At 34.3% G+C, this 21,060-nt stretch overlaps 1 protein-coding gene across 1 annotated transcript in view; it reads left to right on the top strand.

Moving 5' to 3' along the window:
• Positions 1-424: 424 nt before the first annotated feature.
• The window catches only part of LOC141347640 (zinc finger E-box-binding homeobox 1-like), a 53,538-nt gene continuing 32,902 nt past the window's right edge, over positions 425-21,060 (top strand). Inside the window, exons 1-3 of the mRNA XM_073852624.1 lie at positions 425-460; positions 541-718; positions 1,006-1,263. Of these exons, the coding sequence (XP_073708725.1) occupies positions 425-460; positions 541-718; positions 1,006-1,263 (472 nt within the window). The remainder of the gene's footprint in view (positions 461-540; positions 719-1,005; positions 1,264-21,060) is intronic.

Raw genomic sequence — 21,060 nt, 5'->3', positions numbered from 1 at the left:
AATGTCTGTAAGATGTTTTTTCCAGACTAAAAGGAGAAATCCGCCCGCTGTTGTAAAAACAACAATTAAGATAAAGTTATTTTCCCCTCAGAATCCATTGCCGCGCTTTTTTTACTGGCGCGAAACAAGACATAATCAAGACAACGTGAATATAATCGATAGTTTTCAAAGAGCAGAACATATTATGATATATCACAGATGGCCTGTTATTTCAGATCAATGTGTGTTACCGTTGTTAGCTAATGCGAGGGAACAGAATGACATTCGTATTAGTAATAATAATTAACACGATATTATAATAGAAAGCAGAACGACTTAACCATTAACATCATTTAAAGTGGAAAAAGTCATTTATTTGGGAGCGCTTAGGGATCAAGGTCCACCCTACCTCGCGCACCTCGGGAAGTATTGCGCGGGCATTATCATGACACTGCGCGCTCCGGCACCGCTGCGCGTTCAGGTGGGGGTTGGTGCGTGTGAATGCCAAGGAAGGGGTCCTGGAACGGTGTGTTTGAGTTTTTCTGATGTTTTCTTTTTCAGTTGCTAAACAGATTACCGTTCAATTACTCGGACAAAAGAGGTGACAATACAATACTTCCTACAGCGATCAACAGGAGTAGAGGCCGATGGGGGGCGCGGGAACAGGTGCGATTCGCTCTCAATAAAACGCGTACCTGCGCATTAAAGCGTTTGCAAGGTTTAACCGATGTTTTAAAAGGTAAATATATTTATGTACGTGCATTTACTCAAAACAGTAAACTTTAAGCACTTTTGCAAACCTAAATTAAATAATTGACGCTTTTTCAAAAACAAATAGCTATTCAAATATATGTTTAAGTATTCTTATATATTATTGCTACGCTCATATATAAGCCTACTTACAGGCTACATTATACCTAACAGTGGTGTTTATGACTAGAAAAAAAAAGCAGACATAAAATAAAAAGTAACTCCACCTTAGGAGATCATAACACACTCTTAAGTGCGCAAATTGTCCTTTCTCAGAACACACTTCACAGTTTGGGGTGACACGGGCTGACACCAGACCTGCCTCCAATGACGACATCAGAGCCGCTGCTGAACGCGACGCGGGTTTGAGCGCTACTGCAGTCACGCGCTGTCGGGCGCGAGCGATGCGGAGCGACACTTCGGTCATTTACCCGCACGATCCGTCCGCGCGTTCACCGGGCACATACGGCCACGACATGGCAGAGAGGAGCCGAGGAAAGCGGAGGAAACAGGCGAACCCGCGGAGAAACCAAGGTTAGTGGTGACTACAGCCGCCTTGGAAGTCTCGAGAAGTTGTGCGTTTTTCTTTTTTTTTGCACTCATTCATTCCGTTAGGAAAACTGGATTAACACGTTTGCAACCGTAGCTGGACATAAGCACTATTCCTAAGATATTATTGCATGTTTACAGTACTCTAATACATTAGAACATTTATTTTTCTTACTTTTGACGGTCAGCTTTAAAGTTTGCAGAACTTGCGGTCCGCTTTGCATCATTTCTGCAGTCCTCAGCATCACATTTTCATTGGGTTTAACATTCAGCTGCACTTTTTTTCTTGCACTTCCTCAGATTCTCGTGTCTTACAACTGATGGACAGAATTAAAGTCAATTAATTTGACTTTAATTAAACATTCCTTAAAAATAGAACAGGGATTTTGTTTTACTTTGATGTTACGGAATAATATACAGTATAGTAAGTAAATTACAGCTGACTTTAAAATGAATGTGACTGACATTTTTAAAGAATATTTTTTTTTAAATTATTCTTAGTATTATTGTTAACATGAGCTACAGATGCATTATTATACATGCAATTATATAATTGTTTATCACAAATCAAAAACACTCTCACTGTTTATTTAGGCTTATGGTACTTATTCTGAAATTCACTATTGTTGTACACTCTTAAAAATAAAGGTGCTTTATTTGAAGAACCTTGAACATCCATGGAACCTTTCAAATAAAGAAAATGTTCTTTATAATCTTTAGATTTTGTAAAATATTAGGAACCGTTCACTGAACCAAAAATGGTTCTTCTATGGCATCACTGCAAAAACACCCTTTGTTGGAATCATTTTTAACAGTGTAAAATGTCAGAATTGTAGTGCAATCATAATTAAAATGCTTTAATTTAAACACTTTTTACAAATTAGAAAGCTTGCAGCTCATCTATTGATTTCTATTTACATTTTGCAACTTCTTTTTAACTTCTCAGTAAATAAACTAAATGAACTAAATACCTCTGGTTTTCTCGAAGAAAAGTTGCTCTGTTTGGGCCTTTAAGAGTTCCGTCTCGAGCTCTGAACACCTTCACATGGCCTCAAATATTCACTTGTAGGTTTTATATGTATACCCCACAAAAGTCACACTCAACAGACTAATTAGTTTCACATTTCACATTAGTTTATAGATTGTGTGTAGATACCCACGAACACAAGACAAGCTTAAAACCTAGACAATCGTTCCCGGCGCTTACCGCACGTTCCGGAGATCCGATACGTTAGTGCTTTAGAAAAGGTGAAGAAGTGTGAAAGTGCTTTGCTGGACCATCTAAGTGATTGTGTTTCTTAACAGCGGTTCACGATCGAGGGCGTTTAGTTTGACATGCATGTAGGACGGTGTGTATTTGAGTGCATGTGAGTGTGTGTGTGGTTAGAGAACTTCCTCATTTGGATGCGGCCTAAGTGTCGTTTTTGTCGACCTCGCACCCGTGTGTGATGGCCAGAGCTAACGGGCAGAAGACCTCTGTGTCACCTCACACATAAACACACTGTGCTTATATACAATTGACCCTACCAATTACTTGCTTCCCTAATTCTAAGTAACATAAAATAGGACGGTTTCAGACATCAGCTACTTTGTGTTTCACCAGTGGTCAGTTTAAAAGTAGCAAGTGTAAATAAATCATTTAAATATGCCAAAGTATGCTGCAGGATCACTAACATCACTTCGTGTTTGAGTCTCAGTGTGTTTGAAATAGCTGGTTTTTAGTGGATGTGTAAAGTCAGCAGCTAAATGTAACTAAATTTGTCTTTTAAGACTTAAGCTTAATCTAAAAGTAACAGTGTTTACCTCTTGATTAACTACTAGCTGGTCTAACTACTAAGTTTATGCAACCAGCACTGGTTCTCCTTAAACTCTCACAGGCGTTCATTAGAGCAACCACAGGTGTGGAGAATTACATTAACTATCAACATAATCTGCTAACTAACCACAAACTAACATTTAATCTTCAACACTGCATCTACTGATTAGCAGTTCAAACTTTTGTCAAATATTTAATTTGAAAAGCATGTGTGCATTTTTCCTTTTAACGAATGCTTTAGTATTTAATATCTGTGTGAAGTGAGGTTTTAGGGTCAAAAATTTGTCAAAAAATGCTGGAAAGCGCTGAGCGATGACATGCAAAAGTTGTTGATAACGCAGCCTTACATTATCTCTCTCCTTCCCGTTCTTTAACAAAAATGTGTGAGTGTGTGCATATGTAGAACAGATGATTGTGATGAGAGAAAAGACACAATTGCATCAAACACAGTGAGAATTCCCTGGCGCATTCATTGCTTGTTTCATGGCTCATCAGCGCATTTTTTAAGTATTAAGTGTTAAACAGTGCAGATTCTGATTAATGATCAGTATGTGCACACGTGTGAGTTTGTGTTTTGTATATGTGGCGAATAGTGGACAGTTCTCAGAATTGTGGCTAACATAAATCTAAAAAGCATCATTAATAGAACATCTGCTTTTAATTAACTTCTCAAAGCAAAAGCACAAATACATCAATTTTTCAATGTAACATTTTTCAAATGTTACTATTTGTTTCGGAATGTTCAAATCATTCAAAAGTAACTTTTAAAAGTAACTCTCATTATGTTTGTAAAATGTTACAATGGGAACATTCCATTGTAACATTTAACAAACATAATGAGAGTGACAAAAAAAAAAGTTTTTTTTATATTAGCAAATCATTCTTAGAACATATGTTTGTTAGCTGGGCATTTGCATCCGTTCTAAAACATGAATCAAAACGTTTTCCGTCCTTTTGTGTTTGTGTTTTGCCGGTGTCACTCAAGACTGAGCACTTTCATCTGACCAGCTACATAAAACGCTTTGCGAAATGAGCATGAGAAGCGCAGATGTTGTTCATTCCTTCAACATCATCCTCAGTAGCGAGAAGGAAAGTCTTCTCAATGGAGGAATAGGGATACTGTGACGTGCCGCGTTAGAAAATGCACCGATTTCAGGGTGGCGTCCGCATCACTGTCCTTTGTCAAAACCCCAGCCAAGTTGGTGATTGGATGATATCAGATTTCAGACATCTTAATGCAAGATGTCATCCGTTCTGAAACGTCGCATCTTTGTTATCTGCGATTACGGATGGTCTTTGACCTTCTCTTTTGACGTAGTGCTGCAGTTACAGCTCATTTCCTTGCCTATTGTCTCTTAGCGTTCGCTCGCGCGCGTGTTTTCTCTCTCTCTTTCTTTCTCTCGATTGCCTCTTTGCGTTTTCTTTTTTCAAGTGCCAATTTATTTAAACTCTTTTCCCTTTTTCTTCATTCGCCTTCATTGATTTCCAAACCCCAGCCTTTGTAGGCAGCTGGGGTCCAGCTGTGTGTCTGCTGTCGAATGTGTGTGTGTTTCTCTGGCACAGTCTTGTCACAGTGGGCAGAATGCGCAGAAAACGACAGACAGAGAGAGAGAGAGACTAAGAAAAAGTCGCTTGTCATTTTGGACAACAGAAGAGAACTGGGCAAGGAATCAGAGAGATTTGAGCGGAGAGAGAGCGAGAGCGAGACAGCGAGGAGTCCAGGCTCCAAGGTTTATTAGTGGCGCTCCCCAAACGAGAGAGCTGAGGCGTCAGACGCAGCAGGAGAGAGAAAGAGGAGAAATAAAAGAAAGGGCCAGAGATTGGGACAGTTAAAGTGGCGCAGAAGATGTGTGTGTTCCACTGCGAGATCGCTGACTAAATTAAATCGGACCAAATTATAACTCTGCCTAACTGTATCTATATCACAGCATAGTCGTTTCTTTTTAACAATTTATATCACAGTATAGATATTTCTTTTCAGAAGACGTGTGTGTTTTATTATGAGATTGCTGACTAATTTAATTTGGACCAAAATACAAGCAATTTTAACACTGTGTATTTACTTTTGGAGACGGTAAAAGCGTCTCGGGAAGATGTGTGTTTCACTGCGAGAATCAATTAATTAGCAATTAACAAGCAATTTCAACACTGTGTTTCAATTTATATCACAGTATAATTATTTCTACTAAACAAGTTATTAAAAAGGCATTCTATTTTTAACTTTTAGAGACAGTAAAAGTGTCTCGGAAGATGTGTCGAAAGTAACTAAATTCATTCGGACCAAATTATAACGCTGCGTAACTATATATATATCACAGTATAGTTGTTTCTGATGGACATTTTAGTAACAAATGTGTTCTGTTTTAAACATTTTAAAGATTGAGACAGTAGATGTGGCTTGGAAGATGTGTGAGAGAGTTTAAAGATTAATTAGAGACAAAATATAAGTCATTTTAATGCTGTGCAACTCTATATATCGCAATACAGTTATTTCTGCTTACAAATGTGACCCTGATCCACAAACCAGTCATAAGTACATATATATATCTGTACCAATAGCTGAGAATACATTGTATGCATCAAAATCACTGCTTCTTCATTAGGATATTAAGTAAAGATCATGTTCCATAAAGATATTTTGTAAATTTTCTACCATAAATATATGAAAAATTAATTTTTGATTAGTAATATGCATTGCTAAGAACTTAATTTAGACAACTTTAAAAGCGATTTTCTCAATATTTAGATTTCTTTTGCACCCTCAGATTCCAGATTTTCAAATAGTTGTATCTCGACCAAATATTGTCCTATCCTAACAAACTAACAAACAAAATAATAAAAAAAGGACCCGTATGACTAGTTTTGTGGTCCAGGATCACAAATATAAAAAATATGTCCTATTTGAAACATTTAGAGACAATAAAAATGTCTCAGAAGATGTTTGTGTTTTATTAAGAGTTAATTTGGACCGAAATAGTCATTTTAACACAAAAAAAGTTATTAAAAAGACATTTTGTTCTATTCCATTGGCATTATAGTTATTAATAATGCATTCTATTTTTAACTTTTAGAGACTGAGACAGTAAAAGTGTCTCGGAAGATTGTGAGACTGCTGACTAAATTAATTAAGACCAAAGCAAAAGTCATGTATTTAGCAGATGCTTTTATTGAAAACAAAACAAAATTGAAACAAAAGCGATTAATCAAAAAGCCAACAATATTCGTAATATTAAAAAATGCATTCTATTTTAAACTTTTATGTTTTTTGTGACCCTGAACCACAAAACCAGTCATAAGTGTAAATTTTATTATTTATAATTAGGACAATATTTGGCCGAGATACAACTATTTGAAAATCTGGAATCTTGAGAAAATATTGAGAAAATTGCCTTTAAAGTTGTCCAAATGAAGTTCTTAGCAATGCATATTACTAATCAAAAATGAAGTTTTGATATGTTTACGATAGTAAATTTACTAAATATCTTCATGGAACATGATCTTTACTTAATATCCTAATGATTTTGGCATAAAAGAAAATTTTATAATTTTGACCCATACAATGTATTGTTGGCTATTGCTGCAAATATACCCGTGCTACTTAAGACGGGTTTTGTGCTCCAGGGTCACATATATTAAATAAAAATGAATGTGCAATTGCAGTGAAAATCATCTCATCATATTATATCTTATTTGGAAGCATAATGGAACGTTCCCAGAATGTTCTAGCAATGTTCTTTCAAAGTTATGAACAGTACAGTTATAGTAATTTGAATAGAATGTTTATTCAAAGTTATGTGTTTTTTAATAATGTTTTTTATACATTGTTCGTGAAACTTTTTTTAGTTGGATGTTTGTCTGACGTCTTACTAGGAGTTTTAGAACATTTAAAGAACATTCAAATGTAACATTTCCATAATGACCAAGAAAAAACATTTTTAGAACATTTAATGAACGTTCAGAAAACATTTTTTTTAGAATCAACAATGAGAATGTTAGAAAAGCATTTATTAGCTGGGCATCATCATCAGCTCTGGTCTTAATTAAAGCAGAAAAATGTAAGTTGTCAATAGAGTTCTCATACATGAGAAACACGATCACGTTAATGTCTCACATACATGATAAGCGTGTGTAGCGTGTGCGTGAGAGGCTGCGGTTTCCGTGCGTTTCCTCGGGTCACGTCTGTGTGTGTGGCCGCTGCTGTGACTCAGATGTTCAGCTTCGGTCACATTAAGTCCAGCGTCTTATAAAAGACAGAAACACATAAAATGTCCTGCAGCATTAAATTGCTTTGGCATTTGCATTTGGGAGTTTCGAGACAGAAGAATCACACTGTTCAACTCAAAAGATCTCCGTTATTAAATAGAGAGCAAATGGAATCTGTATTACGTTCTGTTTGTATTTCTTTTGATGCGTTTCAGGAGACAAAGTCCATTCGGCCTCCCGAGCTTTAAGAAAGCTCTAAGCAATAACATTTTCCCTGTGGGTTTGTGTTTGAAGTTTGGAGAAGTAAACAGGCGTCGTGTGCCATGCTTTAACGCAGGACGAACCGCTGATGCTCACCCAACTGATGCATTTGCAGTGTTGATATTGTTGTTTGCTTGTCAGAGTAAGTCTAAACACACACCTATGCAGGAGCGGACGCTTTAAACATTCACACACACACACACACACACACACACATCGAGTTCGCCCACCACGGTAAACACACGAGCGCATACACCCGTAGAGAGTTTTGTTTGTGTGCAATGTGTCGTGATGGACTGACGCGGCTGTAAACAGTGTATCTTTGCTGAGTGAAGTCTGTTTGCCTGTTTGCGTCTTGTGGTAGCGAACTGCCATGCTCAATTTACACACACACACACACACACACACACACACACACACATAGAGATGGTACGTAATGGAATAGCTCGTCTTAACTAGAAGTTTTCATTTGGTTTTGTCCTGGATTGACTTGTTCTTATAGTCATGTGCTCGTATTGTAAAACATACCATGAGTGAAACATTATACTGCAGTTAGTTCATGAAATCAATACTTTCAGCTCTCCTAATTGATGTTCCCGTGAATGATTCATCAGCATTTTGTTTCTAAGAATTTTTTAGACTTGACTTTTAGCCACATCACAGTCAGAAGATTTAAAATGAACCACTTATTTGATTAAAGGAAGGCGTTTAATAGGCCATCCTGCTGTGTTCATCGAGTGTGAAAGCAGCACCATGTTCATTCCAGAGCGGTGCAATCCGACTATTAATCTAACATTCGTCAGCAAACATGCATGCATCGTTATGAACAGAAATCATAATTGCAATCATGATTCCCACCAGTAATATCCTCTGTTGTGCAATTCACTATTATAACAAGATCTTAGAAGAAAAATATGAAATAATAAATAAGGTTCTTTTAAAGTTACATTTTCGGATACGCTTTCAGGACATTCATATAATGTTTTTAAATTATTACTTGTTATAAAACATCCCGAGAAGGTTTAAAAGTAAGGTTCCCATAATGCCACATAACCCATGAAAAAATGTTAAAACATTAAAAAAAACTGGACATTTTAAACGTTTCGAGAACATTCTGAAAACGTTTTTATAACTTAATGAGAACGTTTGGAAAACGTTTCTATTCGTACAACATCTGAGAACAAGTTTAGGAGACGTCATTGTGATTGTGCAGAAATAAATATGAACAAAAAAACTAAATACAATAATAAATCATACACTCTTAAAAATAAAGGTGCTTCACAATGCCATAGAAGAACATTTTTTTGTCTAAATGATTCCATAAAGAACCTTTAACAGGTTTTAACCTTTCTGTATCACAAAAGGTTCTTTGTGGCAAATGAAGGTTCTTCAGATTATAAAAAGGTAAGAAGGAGGTGGTTCTTTAAAGGACCTTTAATTTAATGGTTCTTTGTGGAACCAATAATGGTTCTTATAGCATCGCTGTGAAAAACCTTTCAAAGCACTTTTATTTTTAAGAGTGTAGGTAAGAAATACTAAAGATTAAATTTAATTCAATTAAATAAATAATAAAAAATATTACTTTAAATAATAAAAATACATCTAACAGTAACCTGCTATAGGAATCAGGAAAAAAAAAACAGTAATGTAACATGTTAGAAACTAAATATTTTTAAAAATATAGAATATATAGAATGTTTATACACTAAAATATATAGCTTGCTGTGAAAAGTTAGTCCCTCATATGGGTCAAAATTATCAATTTTTTTTAATGCCAAAAATCATTAGGGTATTAAGTAAAGATCATGTTCCATGAAGATATTTAGTAAATTTCTTACCATAAATATATCAAAACTTAAATTTTGATTAGTAATATGCATTGCTAAGAATTTAATTTGGACAACTTTAAAGGTAATTTTCTCAATATTTTGATTTTTTTACACCCTCAGATTGCAGATTTCCAAATAGTTGCATCTCAGCCAAATATGGTCCCATTCTAACAAACTACACATCAATTGAAAGCTTAATTTTTCAGCTTATTTATTTATTTTAGATGATGTATAACTCAATTTTAAAAAATGACCCATATGATGGTCCAGGGTCATATATGACATTATTTTTTTCTTCAGAACAGCATGCACTAATGAATAAATAACAGCAAGACCTGTAGCAAGAATTGCAACTTAAGAACTTTGGTTTATGCTCAGCTTAGTAACATATGAAGACCTTGAGTTTTGAGACTGAAGGAGTGAGAAATACTCCCTAAACCTCCCTCATGCTGTACCTGTAGTCAACAGGTACAAATACACACACACACACACACATTCCTCTGAGGCTTTATGAGTGAAGATCTATCACAAAATCAATGGTTTTAATATGAAGTCCGAGTCAAGTCAGTTTGATTTTTTTTACAGAAAAGGCTAATATTTATAATATCTTACTTTGTTCATTCCTTATAGTTGCATTTATCAGATCAGAGCTGGATGATAATATAGTTACATTTTGCTTCAATATAAACAAACAGTCAGGAATTGCAACAGTGACAGAAAAATAGTGAACTCCAGCTCTTCCACAGGTCTCAGTGTATTAACAAGGACATTTTTGACTAGTGAGGACATTGTAAGTAAAGCGAAACAAGTCGAAGCATTGAGCCAACACGTTTCACTGGAAAGTCTGATTATTAGAAGAGAATTCGAGCAGATCTGTCTTGCAGTTTCTCCTGTACACGTCACACATCTCCGGCGCTGCGGTCAGGAGCGAGTGTGTATGAAGTGATAATGGAGATGGTCAGATTTGATAAGTCCAGGGATCTGACGGCAGGAAGTCGAGTCGTGAGAAAGGAAGTCAGCGCCGAATCCAATTACATCACAGAGCAGAACATCAAACGCATGGATGATAGGACACAAACTTTTATGATTCTCATAGAATTCCTCAGGAGTATTAGAAGTAGTAATGAGTCATACACTTTTAAAAATAAAGGTGCTTCACGATGCCATAGGAGCTCTTTTTGTCTAAATGGATCCATAAAGAACCTTTAACATCTGAAGAACCTTTCTGTTTCATAAAAGGTTCTTCAGATATTAAAAACATTGCAAAAAACATTGCTTGTTTCCAGCCAAAATATCTAAATAATCTTAAATCAAGAAGGATTTTCTAGTCAAGTACAAATTATTGTCTTGTTTTCAGAAAAAACAAGTCAAAATTAAGTTTTTGCCTAGAACAAGCTAAATAATCTGCCAATGCCGTAAGCAAAAAAATCTTGTTTCAAGCAGAAAACAAGATTATATTTCTTACCCCATTGGCAGATTATTTTGCTTGTTTCAAGCCAAAACGTGCTTAATTTTGACTTGTTTTTTTCTGAAAACTAGACAATAATTTTTACTCATCTAGAAAATCCTTCTTGATTTAATAATTTTTAGATATTTTGGCTGGAAACAAGACAAAAAATCTTAGTAAGAAAGGCATTTTTTGCAATGAAGGTAAGAAAGACATGGTTCTTTAAAGTACCTTTGACTGAATGGTTCTTTGTGGAACCAAAAATTGTTCTTCAATGGCATCACTGTGAAGAACCTTTCAAAGCATCTTTATTTTTAAAAGTGTAGAGTACCATGAGAAATCAGTTTATAATGACATCAATGACTTTTGTATTGTAATATCCCAGATAACAGGGAATGCTTTCAGAACTGTTACATTTTCTGAAACATTGGTCGTTCATCTAATGTTACATTGTTACTTGTTTCAGAACATTCCGAGAAAGTTTAAAAGTAACATTTCCGTCATTTGAAATTAAAAAATTTTGAGAAGATTCAAAAATAACGTTTTCATAACTTAATGAGAACATTAGGAAAACGTTCCTGTTTCTTTTCACTTCGATGTGAGATGACTGGGTGTTTTTCGCAGGCGAAACATCTGAACAAGTTTAGGAGAAGTCATTGTGATTTTCTGATTTGTCTTTCCAGCGGGTTTGAGCGCGGATCGGATCGGAAAAGCACGTTATTTAATCGTTGCCAAACCAGAGAGACAAAACTGGGCCTTCCTTAAAACACATAAATGTCTGTGGTTGATGGCAAAGCGACGACGAGGGAGGAAATATTATTGATTATGAAGTTATTTGGCACTGATTCACCGTATATGAGCAGTGATGCGTCACTGAGGTGTGAATGTCTGTGTAACACACACTCTCTCTCTCACACACACACACACATATATATATATATATATACGATTGGAGGGGAAAGAGACTCCTGCGCTCCGTTCGGTCCCTCTGACGCCACACACAGCTCCCTTCCCCCCCGAAACCACATCACACACACATCAAACACACACGGCCCACGAGCCCTTCTGCTTTGACTTACAGTAACACACACACACACACACACACACACACAGTCCTCCAGTGATACACATCAAAGATTCTCTTAAAAACCCCGTTTGCCTTTTTAAACTTCCCATTTTTCCAACCCACTCAATTTCATTTTATTTAGTTCTTTTTTCCACTTTTCTTTCTCTTTTTTGGCGAGAGGATCAGCAATCACACACACACACACACACACACTCAGTTTCTTTAGGGTTTTTTGCCATCTCTGCACTTTCGGTGACTTTAATTAGAGTGTTTTTAAGACTTTACTTTAGATTGTCATTAACACGCAAATGAAATCAAATCAAACAAACTATATATAAACACAGACACACACACATACATTTACACAGCTTCTCTAACCATATAAATAAGATTTTTTAGATTTGTGGGTGACACGGATACCACATATATTTTCTTTTGCTCTCCAGGGCTGCATTTATTTGATTAAAAATACAGTAGAAATTGTGAAATATTATTACAATTTAAACTAGCTGTTTTCTGTGTGAATTTATAGTTAGCTGTAATTTATTTCTGTGATCAAAGCTGCATTTTTAGCATCATTACTCCAGTCTTCAGTGCAGAGGCGGACAGTAGTGAAGTATTTTTACTCTGCTTTAAGAGTACTTTTCAAGTGTCTGTACTTTAGTGAGTGTTTTTCTTTACTTCACAACATTCCAAAGCATAATATTGTACATTTTACTGCACTACATTTTATATTAAATATAATTCAATACTTAATTGCATTAGATATCTAGTGCTTTCTTACTTTTACTCAAGTAAAAGTAATTAAAAGATTTACTTGAGTACAAGAAAGTACTACATTTTTAATGTTCTGAAGTATTAAAGGTAAAAAAACAAGAACTTTTATTTATGAAATGTAGTGCAGTAAAAGGTATGATATTATGCTTTGGAATGTAGTGAAGTAAAAGTTTTCCAAAGAAAAACACTCTAATAAAGTACAGATATTATTTTAAGTTTGTGGGTGACACAGAAAACCACATGTATTTCCTTCTGCGCACCAAGGCTGCATTTATTTAATAAAAAATACAGTAAAAATTGAGAAATATTATTATAATTTAAACTAGCTGTTTTCTATGTGAATATATAGTAAAATAAAATTTATTTCTGAGAACAAAGCTGCATTTTTAACATCATTACTTCAGTCTTCAGTGCAGAGGCGGACAGTAGTGAAGTATTTTTACTCTGCTTTAAAAGTACTTTTCAAGTGTCTGTACTTTATCAGTGTTTTTCTTTAGTAAACTTTACTTCACAACATTCCAAAGCATAATATTGTACTTTTTATTGCACTCCATTTCATATTAAATATCATTTAATGCTTAATTACATTAGATATCTTGTTCTTTCTTACTTTAACTCAAGTAAAAGTAATTTCAAAGATTTACTTGAGTACAAGAAAGTACACAATTTTGAATGTTCTTAAGTATTAAAGGTAAAAAAAAAAAACTTTATTTATAAAATTATTATGCTTTGGAATGTAGTAAAGTAAAAGTTTTCCAAAGAAAAACACTCTGATAAAGCACAGATATTTTTTTAAGTTTGTGGGTGACACGGATACCATATATATTTTCTTCTACTCTCCAAGTCTGCATTTATTTGATTAAAAATACAGTAAAAATTGTGAAATATTATTACAATTTAAGCTAGCTGTTTTCTATGTGAATATATAGTTAAGTGTAATTTATTTCTATGATCAAAGTTGCATTTTTAGCATCATTACTCCAGTGTTCAGTGCAGAGGTGGACAGTAGTGAAGTATTTTTACTCTGCTTTAAAAGTACTTTTCAAGTGTCTGTACTTTGTTTTTCTGTTTTTTTTTTACTTCACAACATTCCAAAGCATAATATTGTACATTTTACTGCACTGCATTTTAAATACATACATGTACATATTAAATATAATTTAATACGTAATTACATTAGATATCTAGTGCTTTCTTACTTTTACTCACGTAAAAGTTATTCAAAGATTTACTTGAATACAAGAAAATACTACTTTTTAATGTTCTTAATTTATAAAATTATTATGCTTTGAAATGTAGTAAAGTAAAAGTTTTCTAAAGAAAAACACATATACCACATATATTTTCTTCTGCTCAACAAGGCTGCATTTATTTGATATAAAATACAGTAAAAATTGTGAAATATTATTAAAATTTTAACTAGCTGTTTTCTATGTGAATATATAGTTTAGTGTAATTTATTTCTATGATCAAACCTGCATTTTTAGCATCATTACTCCAGTCTTTAGTGCAGAGGCTAAAGATTTACTTGAGTACAAGAAAGTGCTACATTGTTAATGTTCTTAAGTATTAAAGGTAAAAAAAACAAGAACGTTTATTTATAAATGTATTATGCTTTGCAATGCAGTTTTTCCAAATAAAAACACTTTGATAAAGTAGTGATTTTTTTTAATGTACTGTCCACCTCTGTTTTAGTGTCACATGATCCTTTAGAAATCATTCTAATATGCGGATTTGCTGTTTAAGAAACATTTCTAATTATTATCAATGTTGAAAACACTTGTCCTGCCCAATATTTAAGTGGAAACTGTCATATATTTTATTTTTCAGGATTCACAGATGAATAGAAAGTTCAGAAGAACAGCATTTATTGAAATAGATCTCTTATAAATGTCTGTACTGTCACTTTTGATCAATGTAATGCATCCTTGCTAAAAGAAAGCATTAATTTCTTTCCAAAAAAAAAAGACTGACCTTAAACTTTTGAACAGGAGTGTATACATCCATGTCAGCAACCTGATGTTTTAAATATAGCTGATACTAATTATTTGCTTGGTTTCTGCCGTTTTCCACTGAGTTTAATCCAAGACACCATTTGTAGCACGGTATAATTTGAATTCAGTCACAGTTTTGCCTAATTAAAAACACTTCTGTGTGCTGTAGAGTCTCTTACAGATCCAAACGTGTCCACAAGGTGGCGCTCAGTCAATGCAGAACAGAAGGAAACACAGAAACCTGTCTGCAAAGATCACACAAAAGTCATTTGATGTTGTTCTTCTTCCTCTCAGAGCGAGTGGTTTGAGCTCCTCGCATTAAACAACACAAGCTGCGAGATTGTGGATTCTTTAATGACTCGAGGTAGAAATGCTTTGCGAGTTCGTAAAAGCCAGCTCAGGCTCTCGCCACGGATAGCGGGCATATTTGCGAAACCCCAACGCTAATTTCTCAGCGAATGTCGCAACTGATGTGCAGCTAACCGACTTTCACATTATCCAGCTCAAAGAGGAGCTTTATTTAGCCCCCACCCCGCCATTAAAACTTCAAAACGGCCCCGTTCCCTCTTGCGCCGGGCCCTGAGAATGTTTTAATATTCACCGACCGCTATTGTGCGGTCTGCGCCAATGTACAAAATAAAGAGCCACATCAGAAAGCCTGGAAGATGTTGCAAACATTTTCTTGCGTCGAGAGACGGAAAAAAAAGAGGAGGAAAACAAATTTGGGGGGGAAGCAAAGGTATTTATAGTGCGGTGTGAGAGCGAGAGAGATTTGAGACAAGACAGTAATGACGAGGGATTGGTTTGATTCAGAATGTGGTGTGTGTTTGCCATCATAGACTCGCTGCGACATTCCTGGACTGCAGCACTAACCAGAGACACACACACACACATGCAACGCAGATGCATGGACACACACACGTTAAATAAAATAAAAAGTGCATGCACAGATACACAGACGAAACTTTCTGCAGCTTGACTGCGGTTCGGTTTGTCCTGGGTTTGCGAAATAAACAGAAAATTCATGAATGAGGTCTCTTTGAAAGTGCTATTGTTTTTCTTGGAGGTGATGGAAAAACTATATGCAATCAAAAGTCAGTGTTGTGCATGGCCAAAATTGACTCATTTGGGCCTGAATGATGTAAAAGCAATGCCTGAGCAATAAACTCGAGAGGCCTGGATTCACACAGCCAATGCATTTGACTGATAAACACTCTGCACTGCAAAAAATGCTTTTCTTACTTATTTTTTGCCTTGTTTTCAGCTAGAATATCAAAAAATGCTTAACCCCTTAACTGTAACTAAATCCTACACTGCAAAAAATGCTTTTCCAGCTTAGATTTTTTGTCTTATTTCGAGCTAAAATATCTAAAAATTCTTAAATCAACAAGCATTTTCTAGATGAGTAAAAATTATTGTCTTGTTTTCAGAAAAAAAGTCAAAATTAAGTGCATTTTTGCTTGAAACGAGCTAAATAATCTACCAATGGGGTAAGCAAAATAATCTTGTTTTGTCTGTCTGAAATAAAAAAATTTTGCTTACCCCATTGGCAGATTATTTTGCTAGTTCTAAGCAAAAACTCACTTAATTTTGACTTCTTTTTTCTGAAAACAAGAAAATGATTTTTACTCATCTAGAAAATCCTTCTTGATTCAAGAATGTTTAGATATTTTGGCTGGAAACAAGACAAAAAAATCTAAGCTAGAAAAGCATTTTTTGCAGCGTAATCTAATCATGACAAACTATATGTCATTGGAACGGTCTCCTAAATAGATATTTGACATTTATTTTGTGTTACAAATTATGTAGGAAAAATTATAGATTAATTAATGACAAGAGTGCACCTCAAAAATCTGCTTCGTGACAGGATTTCTGACCTTTGTCACAAACAGACTTCCTTGTTGTTCCTTGTTCCCAATCACACTTTAGAAATCATAAGAAATGATATATCAGAAAACTTAAAATCTCAAAATTCACCCTTTGAAAGCCATTTTAAAATCAGACATTGTATTAACGTGGAAAATCCACGTCAAAATCATATTACAAAATGTTTTCGTCCATGAATTATAAATATTTAAGTTTGAATTCTTTATTTTCACGTCTCTGTTTAAAAATGGAAGTGACAGTTAAGGGTTAAATCAAGAAGGATTTTCTAGAAGAGTAAAAATTATTGTCTTGTTTTCAGAAAAAACAAGTCAAAATAAGTGAGTTTTTGCTTAGAACAAGCAAAATAATCTGCCAATGGGGTAAGCAAAAAAATCTAATTGCAAACAGAAAACAAGATTATTTTTCTTACCCCACTGGCAGATTATTTTGCTTGTTTCAAGCAAAAACAGGCTTATTTTTGACTTGTTTTTTCAAGTGTTTACTCGTCTAGAAAATTCCTCTTGACTTTAAGAATTTTTAAGATATTTTGGCTGTAAACAAAACAAAAAATCTAAGCAAGAAAAGCATTTTTTGCAGTGTTTACATTCCATGACAGAAAAACTTGATGTGACAGAAGCAACATTCTCGATGCACGAACACAAAAAATTGCCCTTGGCGTGCAAATAAAACAGTTGGCTCTTCTTCTTTTTATTAATTGCAGCATAAAATACATGGTTTAAATTACAACGTAAGAGCGATAGTATGATCTGCACGGAGGTCATTAAACAATGTGAGCTAATCAAATCAAAATCAAAGACACAAGTGCTTACTAAAGAAAACATCTGTCTTAAATCACGCGTCGTCTTACTATTTTTACCTCGTAATGTGGCTTCAGATCATCTACAAAGCCAAAAGTTTGATTTTCTTTCATTTCGGAACTGTGACGACACATTCTTGACTTCGAGCCACCAAAACAAAACATATAAGGACTCGTCGTAATTTAGGCCTGTGTAGTTTGTTTTAAGGCTTTAGGTCAGGATGAGTGGAAGTTGCTGATCTTTTTTTCTGTATTGTGGTGTGTATTAGAGTTCAAGTTGATTATCAGGAAAAATCTGGTTTGGTGCATCAGTTGTGGGTTGGATTTTGAGATGTGAGTCGACTGTAAGAACTTAAGACCGTAAACAAAATGATTGGGGAAGTCATGCATGTGTCAAAAAGATCCAGAGATATTTTTTATTAAAAATGTTAAAAAGAAACATGGAAGAAGCAATCACAATACGATCAATAAATATGCATTTATTAAATGGATAAGGTGAAATTTAACATCAGAAATCGATGTTTTTGCGATTATAGTAAGTATTCTAATTTATGTTAGGATATATATAATTTTGCATTATTTTAAAGGCATTAAGTCCATAGAAAGCACATTAAATGTAAGTAAAGTGCCTACTTTTGGCATTTCAATTAAGTTTTTTGAATAATAAAATGTCCAAATTTGGTTGAAATAATGTTACATTGTCATTCAGTGTAACAATATTTATGTAAAACCTTAAACAGCATGCTTATTCTGACTTGTGCATATTAAAATATATAAAAGAATAAGGGAGCATATTAAATTTTAAGTGTTTTAAGAGTAAAAATGGCAAACCCTAGAATAGTGGCCAAGTTTAAAAATATAGAATTAGAACTAATTAGTACTTGGGATGAAAATAATTAACCTTTTAATGTGTCATAAATTGACTTCTGTAAATTGGGGAAAAATGTACGATATTTATTTTTTTCTCAGACAAACAAAAACAAAAATGCAATTAAATTAAACAGAAAACTTTTTATTTATTTTTTTTATTTTTTTTGGAAAAGACAAAACTACTAAGCATTTGTAGTTAAAGTGTACATATTAGAACCTGATAGGTTCAAAAATGGAAACTTTTGAAAAGATACTGCCCCAGGGACAGTTTTAGTACCATTATTGAAACTCAGTTTTTTTCTGTGAACTATTGTGTTTAAAGCAATCACGTTTCGAGCTATATTGTTTGCATGAGCCCTTAAAGTGTTGGAAACTTTTGCCCACTTTAAAATAACGAAATATAATCAGACATAAATCAGATTTAAAGTATAAAGAAAGATGCACAACTGCATTTCAAATGCAAAACATTTCAGAAAAGGCTTTAAACTGGGTTTTAATTGCTAAAATATTAGTTTAACTGCTATTTAGTTTTAACTAACTTGTGTGAATAGTGGCCGATTTTTAAAATATAGAATTAGAATGAAAATAATTAATCTTTTAATCTTTTGGTTTTTGTTGTAAATATGCCTTCTGTAAATTCTGGGAAAATGTATGGTGTTTATTTTTTGCTCTGACAAACAAAAACACAAATGCAATTAAATTAAACGGAAAACTTTTTAATAATTTTTTATGGAAAATGCAAAAACACACTTTTTTATGCTTAAACCCTTTCACGACTTTGACCCATACACACACATTGAAAAATGCTTTCACACTGCATGTAAACACACCATACATAAACTCTAGCGTATGATGCTGTTTTCATGATAAAATCTACTGATATCATTTCCTTTTCCACCCACAAGCTGAAGCTAATAAGTTTGGGTCAGTTCAAACCAGTTTAGTTCAAACCGTCTCATGCTTCTGGTAAGTCTGAATGGTTTCTATCGCAGAGAGATCAACAGCGAGATGCCGTCTGTCAGCAGAGATCTGCGCAGTATAGCATGCTGTCATGCAACACAGCGCCGCGCCGCGTAAACCTCTTTGTCATCGAGCTTTTGGCCAGATTTCAGCGCAGGGAATTTCCGCTGCTGTCGTTTGAAAATCTCGCACCATCTGAGTCAGGGGTCCCGCGTCTCTCCCCTTCGTGTTTCTCTCACACACACGCATCCTACTTCTTTCATCTGCATGCAAACCCTTTCCTCAAGCACGATTTCTCTTCAGGTGTTTTTTGCATCGTTTGCTAAATCACACCTTTGCAGTCTGTCGTTCTCTGCGCTCGGCTGGTCTGCTCGGAGCTGAGGGTGATCTTCCCACCGCGTTTACGGTAAACCTTGAAGTTTGTGATTCAGCGGGGCCAACCCTGATGAAGAGCGTTTTGCATTCTCAAAGCGACTCACGCATTCATGCAGTCATGACCTCCTGAGGTACAACAGTAGCTTAATCAATGCAGATCAAGAATCAGGCTTTTTTGTGGAAACGGATCAGATAACATGTCTGTTTAGAGCACTTCTTCAGTTCACTAACTTCACTAAATGAGGTGCTTTTACTGTAATCGATGTGATCATGCATAACAAATGATGCACTTAATCACCAGAAAATGAATATGCTGTGCTCATGTACTCAACCTCAAAAAATTCCAGTAGAGAGTTTGTAATACGTCTCTCTTAAATAAAGGTACACTGCAAAAAATGCTTTTCTTACTTAGATTTTTTGTTTTGTTTCCAGCCGAAATATCAAAAAATTCTTAAATCGACAGTCTTGTTTTCAGTCAAATTATCCTAAAGGTTCTTAACTTAAAACATGACATAAGATATTTAGTCTTTAGATAGATATCTAGCACTTAATTTAGTAAAAAAATTATCTATTATATATTCTTAGATAATTTTACTTATTTTAGGCAAAGTGCCCTTACATTAGTTTTTTTCCCCTGGAAAAAGACATTTGTTTGGTTTTGAACTGGCTTTTAAAGCTACAAAGTATTAATTTGACTGCTATTTAGTTTTAACTAACTTGGGTTTTAACTACTAAATATCAAATATCAAGAGTCATTTATTAAAAACAAAGATGCACACTGGAAAAAAATATTTTCTTACATGTTTTTGTCTTGTTTCCAGCCAAAATATCGAAAAAGTCTTAAATCAAGAAGGATTTCCTAGACAAGAAAAAAATATTTTCTTGTTTTCTGAAAAAAAAAATGTCAAACTTAAGTGAGTTTTTGTTTTAGAACAAGCAAAATAATCTGCCAATGCGGTAAGCAGAAAAATCAAACAGAAAACCCCAAAACGCACTTAATTTTGATTTGTTTTTTTATTAGTCTAGAAAATACTTCTTGATTTAAGAATTTTTCGATGTTTTGGCTGGAAACAAGACATAAAATCTAAGTAAGAAAAGCATTTTTTGCAGTGGGTGCCTTGTACACTGCAAAAAAAGCCTTATCTTTCTTAGTATTTTTGTCTTGTTTAGTCAAAATATCTAAAAGTTCTTAAATGTACATGCATTTACTAGATAAGCAAAATTACGTACGATATTTAGTCTTGTTTTAACCAAATGTTTTTTCTGAAAACAAGTCAATAATTTTAACTTGTCTAGAAAAACCTTCTTTATTTAAGAATTTTTAGATATTTTGGCTGAAAATAAGACAAAAATTCTAAGTAAGAAGTCCAAAAACAACATTTAACGGCTAAAATATCACAAAGCTCGCAACACAAAGGTCATGGGTTTTATTCCTAGGGAGACTTTTTTGCAAATGCAACGTAAGTCGATTTGGATAAAAGTATCTCCTAAATGCATAAAT

The sequence above is a fragment of the Garra rufa genome, chromosome 12 (assembly GCF_049309525.1).
Source record: "Garra rufa chromosome 12, GarRuf1.0, whole genome shotgun sequence".
NCBI classification, from domain to species: domain Eukaryota; kingdom Metazoa; phylum Chordata; class Actinopteri; order Cypriniformes; family Cyprinidae; genus Garra; species Garra rufa.
Note: the sequence above shows the minus strand (reverse complement) of the source record. Positions and strands in the feature narration are given on the sequence as shown.